This window comes from Sturnus vulgaris, chromosome 8, assembly GCF_052056855.1.
Source record: "Sturnus vulgaris isolate bStuVul1 chromosome 8, bStuVul1.hap1, whole genome shotgun sequence".
Lineage (NCBI taxonomy): Eukaryota > Metazoa > Chordata > Aves > Passeriformes > Sturnidae > Sturnus > Sturnus vulgaris.
In genome coordinates, this window is record NC_142250.1 from 6120889 (window position 1) to 6135072 (window position 14184).

Here is a 14184-nt window from a genome sequence, read left to right on the forward strand (position 1 = left end):
GGGTTCTGTAATTCAGCCGTCGGCCTATTCAGCAGGGGCAGTTCCTACCATCAGGGTTCAAAGGAAATAGCTCCGGTCCCTTGGCACTGCTCAGGCCCCAGCACCAACTTTCCGCGCTGCTGCGGCACCTCTGGCGGTGTTGCGGTGGCCGGCGGACAGGTGCGGGCGGAGCCTGGCGGCGGGAGCTCGGGACACGGCAGCGGCGAGTCCTGCACTCGCCCCCCGACGCCGCTCCCGCCTGCACCGACCCTTGCCCCGCCAGCCACGGAGCTGCCCCTTCGCCGCCGGGGCATGAGGAAATCGAAGCCAAACCCAACCCGTCAAAGCTGGTCTGGGAGAATTCAGATAAACGGAAGGTAGGGTGGAGTGGGAAGAACCCCCTCACTAGTGACCCGACCAGGCCTGCCGCCCCCTCCCCGCGCCCGTCGCCGCTCACCGCCTTTATCCTTGCCGTACATGTGCCCAGCCACCTGGTGCGACAGCGGCACGCATCCGTTCAGCGCCCGCCGCCGGCCGCCCCCCGCCTCCGCGGGGCCAAGGGAGGCGCCTAGCACCGGCTGGGCCGCGGCCTCGGCCTCCTCCGTCTCGCCGCGCCCGCTGCCCGCGCAGCACCCGCGCCCGCCCTCGGAGCGCGCCGCTGGCCGCGGGGGCTCCGTGGCCATGTCCCGGGGATGGGGGGGGTTAAAGGCGGTGGGCAGGGGGGTGGCCGCGCTCTGGTAGCGGCTGTGGCCGGGCCTCAGCGGGCCCTGCAAAACAGGGCGAGGGCAGCAAGGGCCCACAACTCCATCACCCCACTCCGTGCCGTCCGCCCACCCCGCGGTGGGGCAAGCGACCGCCACCGCCCCGCCCCAGGCGTGGCTCCGCCTCCGCCGCCCGGCCCGCCCCGACTCGCAGCGGGACCGCCGCTGTGGTGACGGTGACGGTGGCCTTGGTGGCGCCCCGTGGGGCCCGGCCCCAGGAGAAGGCCTAGACGGGGAACGCCGATTCAGCGGATGCTCGAGAAGGTAGCAGGGCCCGGCGCAACCGCCGAACCGGCCCCGAGCCGCATAACGGCCGGAGACCCCAACTCCGCGGGCACCCAGCCCTTGCTCCCTCGCGAGAGCCGGCAGAACCGTGCGGTGGCGGGCAAGAGTCGTTCCCCTCTACTGTTTCTCGGTAACCTGAAATACCCCCGAATCCTCTTCGTTTTTAAATAAATCTACCGTTACGCCGAGGTTTGTTAATTTTCTCTCCAGTAGATCGGAGTGACTGCAAGCGAGACCCAGCCGAGGTATGCGAACAGTATGAACCTTTACAGTTTACAGAGACCCTTTAAAAAGCAGCCTGAACCAGAACCTTTCCACACTCTGTACGTGCGGGTCTTGCATTAGAGATGAGTGCACCTGGCCTAGCACCAGATTAAACTGCATAACGGATTAATCTCTAAATTGAATTTTACCTCCCCATGGACAGAGGAAGGTGTGCATGACCCTGCATTCACTCTCAGGACCCCAAAGCTTGCCTAGGAGACTTCATTAACCCTTCACTAGGGCTCATATCAGCTCTATTTAGCAGGCTGTAATTATTGCCTTTTCTTTCTGCTGTTTCTTTTCCTTATAAAATGAGCAGATCTCTGTGAGTATTAAATCTGCACTTTTGCTATGATACCTGCCGGTATCAAGTTCTGTTTTGCATTAGTAGGACACACAAACAGAAAAAAAAGAGGCTAGAGACAGGAAAATTTATTTTAGCAGATAGAGGTTGTTTTCCCAGGTTTTATAAAACGGCCTGATGCATATTCAAGCATTGGCAATGACGTCAGAGAGAAACCTCGATATGGTGAGCTTGGCTATTTACCACCTTTTCCCCATCCCATAGCTGGAAGACGTGGAGACGTGGCAGGTGGTTGGGAGAAGTGATGGCAATTTAGGGGATTTTCTGGGGAAATTAACCATATCAAAGGAGCAGGAAGGTCACAGGGAAAATTAAAACTTGAAGAGTGAGAGAAAGGAGCAAAACATAAATCTATTGAAACTAAGTTTCTTAGTTCATTGTTCATGGAAGAGTTTGTTTTACATACTTAATTGGATAATGTGGCACAAACAGGGGTTACAACTTCCTGAAGTAACAAGGCTTTGCAGAAAACATTTCTCTCTCCTTAAGATCCCCTTCTCATTAGTCATTACTGTCCAGCCCTAAAGATTAGAAGCTAGATGGGTGCAAAAGTAAGCTCCTATCTTCAGATACTCAATGATGAATTTTCCCAGGGGGGTGCTGGTACAGGAGAGAAATACCAAAGATTGGCCAACTCTTGCACGAGAATTAGTGAGGCATACAGTGAAAAAAAAAGCACAAGTGTGTGCGTCTGGCAGAGAGAAGGCTCCCAGTCTTAACAGCAATAGGTGCTGCAAGCTTTGGATGCCAACCTGAGCCTTGCAGAAAGATACTTCCCTCTGCAAAGATGTAAGGCACTTCAGCTAATCTGGGTCTAAATACAGAGAGAAAAACAGTGATGGCATTTCAAATTTGTCTAAGTGCCCATCTAACACTGCAATCTGCCTGACCTGAAAATCTCAAAGAAAGAATGGAATTAGAATACAAAAACCCTGGAATATAAAGATTATTCAAGCCCCTAGTCCTCAACAGATAGCTGCTAGATATTCTTGCAGCTAACAGAAGTGTGCCTGGAGGGTATTAAAATAAATATGAGAGCATGAGTAATTGGAATAAGCAAACACTGATTCTTTCCTTTCCCCTGACATTTGTTTTAGTCAGATTTATGCATATAGAAACCAAGTGACGTGAGACTATCCTCCATTCACTCAGTCCACCCTCACACTTCAGCACATGGAGTTCACTTGTCTTTCTGGGAACTTCTCCTAAAATGAAACAAGTGAAACAGAGAATAGCAGAAATGGCAAGTAATTCCTTTCTCTACTGTGTGATACTGTGAGAGATTGCACTGAAAACTGAACCTATCAGCAATATTCCCAAGGAAACTTCTCATCTCCAGACTGTGCAACTGCACTCCAAGAGAAAAGAGAAGAGGCTGTGAACAGCTCCTAAAGGAGGGGCATTTGTTTGAGAATCTCCTCCAACTCCCCCAACAAAATGCTTTTGGCAAAATTATACTTAATTCTGAATTACTCTTCCTCACTGTCACTGAAAATCAGTCTTACCTCATTCAGTCTGATGACAATGTCCAGACTAACAATGCCTAGAAAACACCAGGACTGTGTTTGTGCTGTGAGAGGATGTGTCATGGGCAGATTGCACAGTGGCGCCAAACTGGGCGACGATTACAAAAGAATCGCTTTCTGCTGAAATAAAGGCTTTTTTCAAACATGAAAGCTAGTTAATAACTAACCACAACATGCATAGTAGTTTAGTACAGGAAATAAGCTCTTATTTAAGTGGAAGTGCAGGAGGACGTTAGGTAAACAGTGGGGCTGGGTCTTTGCCAAAATATTGGTAATCTAGAAGTATGCCAACAGCAAACTCTGCTGGATTTTTCACTATACCTTCACATGGTTCACAACCACCTCTTCCACTTCTTCACCTTACCAAAAATACTGCTGTTTTGCCAGAGCAGTGCTTTCTGCACAAGGTCTGTGTGAGAGATGTGGATCCTGCTGCCCTCAGAGCCACTTCCTGCATCAGGCTGCCACATCTGCATAGCTCCTGCCAGCCCAACAGATTGCAACAGAGCCAGCCAGGACCATACATGTGGGCCTGAGAACAAATGTCCATCACCCAAACCAGTTATTTGCTGGACAGACAGAAGCATCTGCAGTGAGGCTTCTGCAGGCAGGGAGGCCTGTCCCACTCACACAATGCAAGGCAGACACTATCACAGCAGCAAGGAACTTCTAGCTGCATTGTAGCTTTTTTTTTTCTTGCCATTTCAAAGCAGAAGTGTTGCTGTATTGTCACCTCTTAAAATCACACAGGTCATTTAATTGTTAAATTCACAGAAGTTCTGTCCTGTTTTGTTCTTGTTAAGTGAAGGAAAATCTAAACTTACCCTTATCTGCTGCAACTGTAAAATTCAAGGGGGCCATCCTGCTTTCTTTCCCACCTATGGCCTTGTCACTAAGGCGTCATGTCCCACAATGATTAATATTTTACCTGACAAATAAATGCAAACTCTTTGACATTACTCTTGTCCCTGGCAACTGGTTCATTTGGATTTTCTAGAATGAAAACAAAGGGATGCTGTCAAAAGCCAACCTATACTCTCTGTGATAATGTGGTACATTTAAAAAATTACTGCAAGGTTAACTCATGGCAGTAGTGGATCTTCTGGATCTTCTGGATCTGATCTTCTACAATCAGAAACGCCACTGTAAATTTGGGGAGGTCTGTTCTGTATTAGAAAGATACAAGGACTATAAAAGTGAGAAACTCATTTCAACAGTTCTTCTTCAGAATCCTTGGATTTTGTTTTCTTCTTGGTGATCAATAAACAAACTAAGCCAAGTATTTGAAGGAAAAGTTCATTTTTAAACTGAGAGTAGGTTAAGGGCTGGGAGGCAAATGAAAGGGTTTTGATGGTGGAGAGGAGGCAGCAGTGAGTGTTTGCTGAGACAGGTTTTATTCAACATCTTCATTCACAACCTGAAGAAGGGAAAGCACACAAAATCACCAAGTCTACGGATATTCCTGACCTCCCTAGGCAGTCAAATGCCATGCCAATGACAACATCCTGTGGGATCTTGCAAAATTGAACAAAATGCATACTGTTGGCATTGGAGTTTCAGTATAGAAAAACAGAGGGTAACGCACATAGAGGAAAATAATCCAAACCAAAGCTCTTTGATGCTGATGATTGAACTGGACTTCATGGCCCAGGAAACAGGCCTGAAGTCGCTGAAGTCACTGTTAACAGTTGCCTGAGACCATCAGCCCAGTGTGCATCTACAGCCAAAAAAAGCCAACAAAACTTTTGGGAAGCAGCAGGAAGAGTGTTGAGGGAAAAACAAAAGTGTAATTTTGTTGCTCCGTGTACCTTCATCATGACATATACTGAGTTCAACTTCCATGCCTGGTCTTTCACAGAGAATAGGAACATACCATTAACTACCAATATGAAAGATGAAACCATGATTTGCAGAGAGCCTAAATAGCTGAAGCATGCTTTAGCTGCCTTCAGTCCTAGAAGACAGCAATGACAGATGTGTGTGATTTGACATCCTTAAGAAAGAAGCTGAGCTTCTATCTGAAACAGAAACTTTAGATCAAAGTCTTTGGTACCATCTCTTGATCTCATGGCTTACAGGCAGATACAGATCCTCTCTTTGTCCTTCTAAACAGGGATTTTTTCCAAGTACAGAGTTGTATCACTATCAGTGGTTGCTCAGTGTTTACAAATGCATGATGGCATTTGGATTTTGCCAGTCACATCCTAATGCTTTAGGATAAGCCCAGAACTCGATTTAAGGTGATTAGCATGCCAAGAGGTTTATTTAAAATGCCATTTGTATTTCCCTAGACGTGACTCAGATTGCCTTCACCTGCAGTAAAATTAAACACTTATTTATTGATTAAATCCACTGGCTTTAAAAAAGTCTGTTCTATTACATGGTATTCTATTGCCAAAATGTATTTGCAAAACAACAGTCACAACCCTTAAAAAGTAATTTAGCCTGCATAGCTGTTAGAGCCACAAATGAGATTGAAAGTACATACTGTTTGAAAAGAGCATCAAATTCAAGAATTACTCCAGTGGAAGTCTGGGCTGGCCATTTTTTGGTACCCAAATCTTGCGCAAGAGCCCTGGCAGTGAACAGACAGTGCATCTTGAACATGTCTTACCCATGTATGGTGATATCTTCCAGCTGTAGAAAAGTATTTGAGAAAAGTTATGCAGTGTGATCTTATAATTCATTTTGCTGCCTGTTGCCAGCTAACCTGACTGAACAGAGCAAACATTGCAGTTACTGAGCAGACCCTTGGATTACACGGATTTTTGAATGCTTTACACATTAAAGATGTAATCTCTGAGATACTCAGGAAGGTTTTTTTGCACAGGCTGCTCCTAGAGAGGAGAAGGCACCTTTTTTTGGTGTAAGTCTGCCACACATACAAAAACAGCCAAAGAAAATCGTAGTCTGCATGACAAAAAAGGATGCAGAGCAAAGTGGATTAAGGGCAGTGCAATGTCAAATAGGAAAGACGGATGATTGAGCCTTCAGCAGGGAAAAACATAACAGACATGATCTATCTGTGCTTATGTGAGACCTATGCCACTTCCTTCCTTTTCTGAAGGAAACTGAAGTTGCTTGAGAAGCCAGGTAAATCCCTTCTTACCACTCCAAACTGCATATGGGAAAGGTGGACTGTATCCTGCTTTGCTAGTCCTGTAAACCTGTTGATTTTACTGACTTCTGGGGGCATACCAGTAAATACTCCTTCTATTTATTACAACTGCACATCTAATTAAACAACTTACAAAGTGGAGTGTGAAGGAACAGGAAACTGCTAATGGGAACCACCGCACCAGTGCGTGTTCCTTTCTGTCCAGTACTGCAGGATTTCACAAACAATTGAGGAAGAAAAACCCCAGTAAGAGATGTCTGCTCAAACACATAACCCCTTCAACTCTGAGAAGCACAGCTTTGGCTAATAGAACCACCGCTTTATACTCTTTATGCTTAGGGTATATAATGAAATGCAACATACCATTGTGTTGTTTGATTTATCCCTTTTTGCTACCATGTAGTACTGTTACATGATAGTAAAGCTTCGCTAGCTTATGCTCTCCTCTCATCCACTACATTTTTTTTCTCCCTTTTCTTCTTCTTCTTTCTCTTCACAAATTTGTTTGTTTATTTTTATGTTAGTTTTTATTCAGCTGCTTTCTGCATTAGCCTCAGCATTACGCAGCTTGGAAATCATCCTGCCAAGAAATGCACTACACACCCCAACTCCTACAGAAAACAAGCATCAGAGAGCTTCAAGCAGCAGGCCCAGGTACCCGTTCCAAATTAATCATGGCTCTAGGAAAACAATTATGACAGTGCAAAACAAAGAAGCCATTCATCAATGCAGGAAAACCACAATAGAACAAGCCTGGATACAGAAGGCAATTGGGGGAACAGATATCTGACACTGCTGGACTGTTGGATCCCAGAAATCTGGAGGTTTTGAGCTTTCTGTGCTTTCAGGCAGACCCCCTGGAAAACACTGCTTTTAACCTGAGGCCTTGGAGACAGCTTCTAAATATAAGTGGTGAAGCAGAAATCACGAGTGTGTAGTGAATTAGAAGTGTGTGCTTTCACAGGGTGATGAGTTTTAAATTTGAGGTTTTTATAATATAGTAATAGGTATATGTTGGGGGTTGAATTGTTCCCTTTTCTTCCTGTGGAATTTTTCCCATTGTTATGCTAAGTATTTGTGGCTACACCTTAGTAGCAATAGTTTTCTCTCGCAGGGGGGTGGGGGATAGGGGGACACCGGAAAAGGAAAGGTGGGACAGGGGCCTGGGTTCTCTGGCTCTCGCTTCGCTCGTGGAGTGAAAGGAGGATGGCCCGTGCTCCGATCTAGCATCTTCCCCACCATCCCAGTGCCGAGAGCCACGTTCCCTGCCGTCGAACACCGCTCTGCTGCTCCCACTTCATCCTACTACCTCCGGACACACTGCCAAGCACCACGACCGACACCGTGAGGGGGGAGTCGCTCCTCCATCCCTCTCACCCCTGGGCCGCTGCTGCCATCACTCAGCCCTCTTCGACTGCGCGGGACCTGCCCTGCCCCCAGCACCAGTAACTGAGCACAGGGAAAGAGGGCCTTGGCCAAAAAAGGGAGTGGAACTGAGCTGTACTGTTCTGTTTTGTTGTCAATTTTTATAGCTGTTGTTGTTTCTGCTGTTTTGCCTTGTTAGATATCAGTAAAGAACTGTTATTCCTATCCCCATATCTTCTGCCTGAAAGCCTCTGATTTGAAACTATAATAATTAGAAGGGAGGGGGTTGCACTCTGCATCTCAGGAAAGGGGTTCTCGCCTTTCCTTGGCAAAATACCTGTCTTTCAAACCGAAACAGTATAGGACAGGATAGAGATTTTTGGGCATTGCCTCCTTCTTTGTTCATCTTTCTTCTTCCTTCTTCTTCATGGATTTCAGGTAGTAGTTTCTGGTTGGTCAGTTAGTGTCACTCTAAGGGTCATGGGAATGTAGTTATTGGGTCAAACATATAAATAATATAGGTGTTAATACTCTATTGGACTGTTTAGCCTTAAAAGACCTTGTAGCAGTTACCTCTGTAGCCATTTTCCTTGCTTCTAGCAAGGAGCTGGAAGTGCTGTTGAATTCTCTGTACTTTCTGATAAGATACAATAAGCAACCAAGCCCAAACATGAGAAAAACTGTTTCAACCGTGTTTCTGTTAATCCTGGCTCTAAGAAGAAGACAGACGAGACTGATAGACAAACCACTAATTAGGTGGTGCAAAGCCCCTGCACCACTGCCCACACTGGACTGAATATGTGTCAGCGCAGATCTACGTGAAATGTACTGTCTGAGCGGAAATAGCAATGGTAAACAATAAACTCAGCTTCCTGGCAGTGGTGTTGGGCATCCTCTCTGCCAACAGGCAAGGAGGAGGTTGTGCTTGTCCACCACTTCCATGGCCAGAGTGGCTAAGGAGAAGCCAGAATGTTCCTTTGCAAAACCAATGTTTAGTTTCATGCCTACATTCATATCCTTCCTCTTATTATAAAATGTTGACCTGTTTCTTGGAAGTGAGCAACTGTGATACAATAGTGACTCATGTTTCCATGTCTTTAGTTGCATTATATGGAAAGGAAAATCCAAGTCTAATTGCTACACAATTGCACGAGGTAAGTTTCACAGACCCCAACAGCTCCAGAACAAGGCCCAAGCAGCAACAATATGGTAATTTTAGCAGGCTCACTGTCAGGGAATTGGCAGTACAACTTCTGGACTCAATGTGCATGAGGATCTGGGCATGAAATGCTGCTGAGTCACTAACATATTTATGCAGCACTTCCAGTGTGCCTGGGCTCAGCCAGCCAACACTGCTGCTGCAACCCCCTAAAACTACAGCTGTGGAGAAAGCCCCCTAGACCAGTGCTCATGGACTGGTTTTCTGGCAGCAAGGGAGGGCCACAGAAAGTGGTTTCTTTGAGAAGCTACTAGAAGCATCCACCATGTCCGACAGAGCCAATCTCTGATGGCTCTGAAGATGGAAATGCTGCTGACCCAGAGAGGGTTGGTAATGCCTCTATGATGACCTATTTAAGAAGAAAATCAAAACAGTGCACGCACAGTTTGGTTTTTTTTCAGAGGTCGTGAGGCACCACCAACGGGGCCATCTCAGCGCAGTGCGCAACGTGCGGCTTCCACCGCCATCTCGGCGCAGCCTGCAGTGAGCCTTTCCTGCCTGGCCACCCCTAGCCAGCCATGCCGCCGACAGAAGGGCAGAGGCGGCAGCTTCCCCTTCCCAGTGCCCCACCTAAAGAATGGCGTTAAATAGCACCAGTGCTGCGGCAGCCGCCACTGCCTGGAAGGTGGCGGGAGGGCCGCACAGACAACGGCAAAAACATGGTGAATGACTCTCCGGCACAGAACCTAGACAAGATCAACCTCTCAGCGCAAACCTGCACCAATCTTTGAATTAGTGGAACATGTTGGCAATAGTACAGGCAACAGTTTTTCTTCTGAGGAGGAAGTGAGGACATGTAAGGGAGAAAAACATGGCGACACCAAGGTCAGTGGAAAAAGGGGGAGGAGATGCTCCAGGCACTAGAGCCAAGATTGCGCTGCAGGCGTGGTGAGGACTATGGTAAAGCAGGCTGTCCCCTTGCAGCCCATGAAGTCCATGGGGGATGCAGAGATCCACTCACAGCCTCTGGGAGAAGTGCTCACGCTGGAATGGGTGAACGCCAGAGAAAGATGTGATCCAGTGGGAGACCCGAATGGAGAGAGAGTACCCCTGCTTCCAGAGATAGAAAGAGGGCCCTTGCTTTCCAACTAGAGCAGCCTATTCTTAAGAAGACTGCACCCCATGGACAAGTGACCCACATCACAGCAGTTTTGGGAAAATTGTTTACCCGTGGGAGGGACTCATGTTGCAGCAGTTTTGGCAAGACTAATCTCATGAGCAGCAGAGACACACTAGAGAAATTCACAGAGAACTGGCTCCCGTGGGAGGTGCCCCACAGTGTAGCAGAGGAGATACTCCTTTCCATGAGTGAACAGATGTTCTCGAGTGAGGAACTGACCAAAACTCCCACGCCCTGTCTCCCTGCGCTGTCGATGGAAGGAGGGAGGGCCCGCGGGGAAAAAAGTGTTTTAAAGGCTTATTTTACTTCTCATTATCCTTCTCTCTGTTAATAATAAATTTACTTTATACCTTTACATTTGAACCTATTTTGCCCTTAAGAGTTGTTTTCTCCCAGTCTTCATCTCAACTCATGAGCCCTTCATTAATTTTTGAATTTTTCTTGCTAAGATCAAGAGAAGGTGAGTGATCGTCTTTCATGGACACCTGGCGTTTGCCCAGTGTCAAACCACGACACACGGCCGCTGTTTCCATCTGGTAGAGCAGCGTAGCTGCAGTGCTGGCCGCTGGCCTCCACTGTCTCCACAGCCTGCAGACTAAGAGTGCTTCAACGAAACCTGCAGGCAATACCTGTAACTTACAGCCTCACCTATTCAAGGATCCTGACTGTAGAAGCACTCAAATACCTGACATTCACACTATTTAGATGAATCACACTCAGTTACTCAAGAATCAGTACTTTAATTTCTTGACCTTCCCAAGAAACACTTGGCATGCTGAAAATAGCAATGAGGAGCAGAAATAGTTTTACTCTGTGGCAGGGATTTCTCTCCGCTTTAATTTTTGAAGGATTTGTATTAGGGTTTCAATCTGAGGTCAAAATTGCACATTTGCATCATTTCTTTATGGTTAAAACTGGTAGAAATGCAACCAATGCACTTCATACTCTGGAGATTATTTGAGGAAAGCACTGAAGAAAGACACTTAGGAAAATACTGCAACAGTCAAGCACTCCACCCATTAGAACGTTGTGACCTATTATGATACCAAGAGAAAAAAACGAAGTGTTCTCTGTGATGCTCACTGAGACTACTTGGTTAAGTTTGTTTCCTCAAATCCAAGACTCTCTTAACACATTTGAACAGCTTGCTTAAATAAGGTACAGTACAGGAATTGCATGTGCCTCTAATTAAGATTTGAACACTCAAATCAACATTCAGAAATGCAACACTTCTCCAAAACAAGTCACCAGGATGTAAATAAATCAACACAGACTCTACTTCTGCAACTCTGCTTCCCAGGAATAAAAACTTCCCACGGGGCCCATTTCCCTGACACCAAAACTCACAGAAATATTTTACTGGTGAACTCCACAAAATAGTTTTAATCAGGAGATTAATATGAAACCTCAGGACTACATTTCTCCGACCATTAACACTGAATTTCTATTCCTTCAGGAACGGCCAGGCTTTAATGTTGACAGGAAAAGGAATCTCAGAAGGAAAATCCACTCCAGACACAGGTTCATGACTACAACAGCACTGTACAGCACTACTGAAAGAGCATACTCATGAGAACACAGACTTTACAGCCTTGAGATTAAGATTACCTCAAATGTGTATTTGACAAAAATAAAGAAATATTCAGTGTCATATTCTAATAATACAGAAGTTATTTTGCTTTGGATAAAATGTATTTGATAATTTACTGTTAAAACAACTTTCCATATGCATTAGTACTCAGCAAAGTAAAAAAAAATCAAGTGTCTTTACACTCAAGACAGACAGAAAAGACAAACTGACACATTTGACAGCAACTTCTTTCAAGTAGAGGTCTCTTGGACCACAGTGCCCTTACTCCAACACTCCACCTTTCTCTACCTGTGCCTCCTTCTTTACATTTTATGCCTTCTGCCCAAATCCAGACCAGTTGGCCAAGACCTCAGCCTCTGAAAGCCGCACAGAGACTATGCAAAAAACATGTTTTAACCAGTTGTACCAACCACCCTTTAAAAAATAAAACAAATAGAACTTTTCCTGCTCTGATCATCTGAAGAATCCTTAACAATCCAGGCTAAAATGTGAGCTTCTTAACAAGGCCTTTCATGTAGTCCCGAGGTAGTTTCTGTCCCAGGACATTCAGAGCTCAATCTTATTAGGCCACAGTTACACTAATGGACTGGGTTTAGTACAAAATTGCCCCCTGCTGCCCCACTCTTTGGGTTTTGCTTTGTATTTACATGCGTGCTAATAAATCCAAGCTATTAAAGGAAACCAACATGACAGCCATTAATGCAACCATGCCAAACAAGAAGACAAGTGCCATGGGTAAGGAGGGTAAGATCTCTCTTTGTCTCATCCTTCCCTCCCTTCTTGTTTCTATTTGTTTTCAAAGCCTTTCTTCTTCCATGCCAGGGTTTTTTGGTAAAATCAGCTAAACCATATTAGCAGCTCAGGGAGGCAGGAGTTAAGACACACAGAGCCTAAGGCCACATAGTAAGAAAGGTATGCCTCCTCCCTTCTCAGCGGGAATAGTTTTCCAGAACCAGACGGTGCAATGATGAAGCAGATGGTGATGATGAGTGGGGTTTTAGTTTTTATTTTATCTTCTAGAATTAATCAGCATAGCCACCCCACAGAAGCATCCTGTGGTCTGAGAAGTTGGCTTCGCCCAACAGCAAAAACAACCCTGCCACCCCTTGCCCATTGCTCTTGGAGCATTTTGTGTCATTCCACTCGTCTATTAAGAAATCTTTCAGAAATAATTTCCCTAGTCCTACTCTAAAAACAGATCCACAGTTTGGATAGTATTTTCTTGATACCAAATGGAAATGGGGTCAAGTTTAAATGCTACTGTAAAATCGAAGGTAAAATTGCCCTCTAACCCCATTTTACTTTCAGCCTTTTCTGTTGTCTGTTCATAGCCAGCAATTTTAAATTTGTCCTTTTACAGACGCCATACAGCACAGTAGTCTAAAAGGACAAATGTGACACCTGCAGAAAATGCAGCATAATAGCAGATTAAGATGGCACTGTGATTTCTTCACTGCCACTGCCTTTTACATGGACATCTATCCAGCTCTGTGACTTTAGAACTCTCCAGGATTTTAGTATCTAACTTGAAATAATTTAATACCTATTTCTTGAGGAAATACATTCTATGCCTCATTTTAGTTTCACATTCAGTGAGAGGGTATACATGCTTTACAGGACAAAAAATTCAAACCATGACTACTTAGTAAATTATGCATTGTAGTGATTGAAAGACAACAAGCACCAGAGAAAATACATGCTGAAGCCTGATGTATATACTACATTGGGAAGTCTTCAGGCATATGACAAAGAATTTGTGAGTTTTTTCCCCCAATTACAAGAGAACAGAGGATTTGTCAGACATTGATTCTGTAACTTCTACTATCCACTCTACGCCTCCTTCCTCTTGATGATCAGAGGCCCAACATTGTCACCAGTTTCCTCGTTGTGCTTTGTGTGAGAGCCGTCACACAGTGGGAACTGAAAAAGAAAGAATAAACACATGTAAAGTACATCCAGAGTCAGAACTAAGAACCTAGGCTGAAAGTTTATTAGGCATCTTCTCATTAAATCCACTGAAACCACAGACCACAACTTTTATGCAGCATCTCAGGTCTCCCTGAGTTTTGGTTGAACACAAACATTATCCTCATTAGTGCAGAGCAGGCAAGAGGCTTGTTCTAAAAAAGCAGCCACCAAACTCCACTCTCTTTGGTACTCCTGCCTCAGGTGACTGGAACAAAACTACAGCCTGAGCAGACCTTCAGCTGTAACCTACCTGGAGTATCTTACTCTCGACCTTGCCCCACGCTTCCTCAGTGCTGCCCTTAAGAGCAACATCAGTTAAAAGTAATTTGAAGAAATATCTGTTCTATTAAAAAACCCCACCCCAGAACAGGCTGGTCAGAGCAAGAATTACAGGGACTCCTTTAGCCAGCTCTAATTTTGTTTGTTTAGAAGTAATGGGACTCAAAACTGGACATTGCTCAGCTTTTGCCTTTGCAACAGTACTGTTCTCTTGCAGTACCGTCACAGTCAGTATTCAACATTCTACTGATCTCAATGTTCCTACTTCGGTCACAGCCTTTGAAGAACATTAGTACCCTACCACCCATGCTTAGTTAGAATAAAAGATTTCAAAGTAGTGCACAA

At 45.3% G+C, this 14184-nt stretch overlaps 2 protein-coding genes and 1 long non-coding RNA gene across 11 annotated transcripts in view; 1 reads left to right on the plus strand and 2 right to left on the minus strand.

The window, feature by feature from the left end:
* IPMK (inositol polyphosphate multikinase) overlaps positions 1–662 on the minus strand; it is a 38632-nt gene extending 37970 nt beyond the window's left edge. Inside the window, exon 1 of one of the 2 annotated variants that reach the window (XM_088168759.1) lies at positions 457–662. In XM_088168759.1, coding sequence (XP_088024885.1) covers positions 457–662 — 206 coding nt within the window. Of the gene's footprint in view, positions 1–436 lie in introns of both variants that reach the window. The other variant, XM_014893204.2, reaches the window with a different exon arrangement.
* On the plus strand, positions 1–12349 carry LOC148222962 (uncharacterized). 6 transcript variants are annotated; one of them, XR_015805074.1, is made up of 3 exons: positions 993–1155; positions 1236–1270; positions 6822–12349. It is a non-coding gene; the product is annotated as an uncharacterized LOC148222962 (long non-coding RNA). The 6 variants fall into 6 exon arrangements; XR_015805077.1 differs by having other exon boundaries at positions 1001–1155; positions 2751–12349; XR_015805076.1 differs by having other exon boundaries at positions 1001–1155; positions 1239–1270; positions 2751–12349.
* CISD1 (CDGSH iron sulfur domain 1) overlaps positions 11356–14184 on the minus strand; it is an 18876-nt gene continuing 16047 nt past the window's right edge. For all 3 annotated transcript variants that reach the window (XM_088168771.1, XM_014893215.2, XM_088168772.1), the window contains exon 3: positions 11356–13512. In XM_088168771.1, coding sequence (XP_088024897.1) covers positions 13423–13512 — 90 coding nt within the window. In that variant the 3' untranslated portion in view covers positions 11356–13422. The remainder of the gene's footprint in view (positions 13513–14184) is intronic.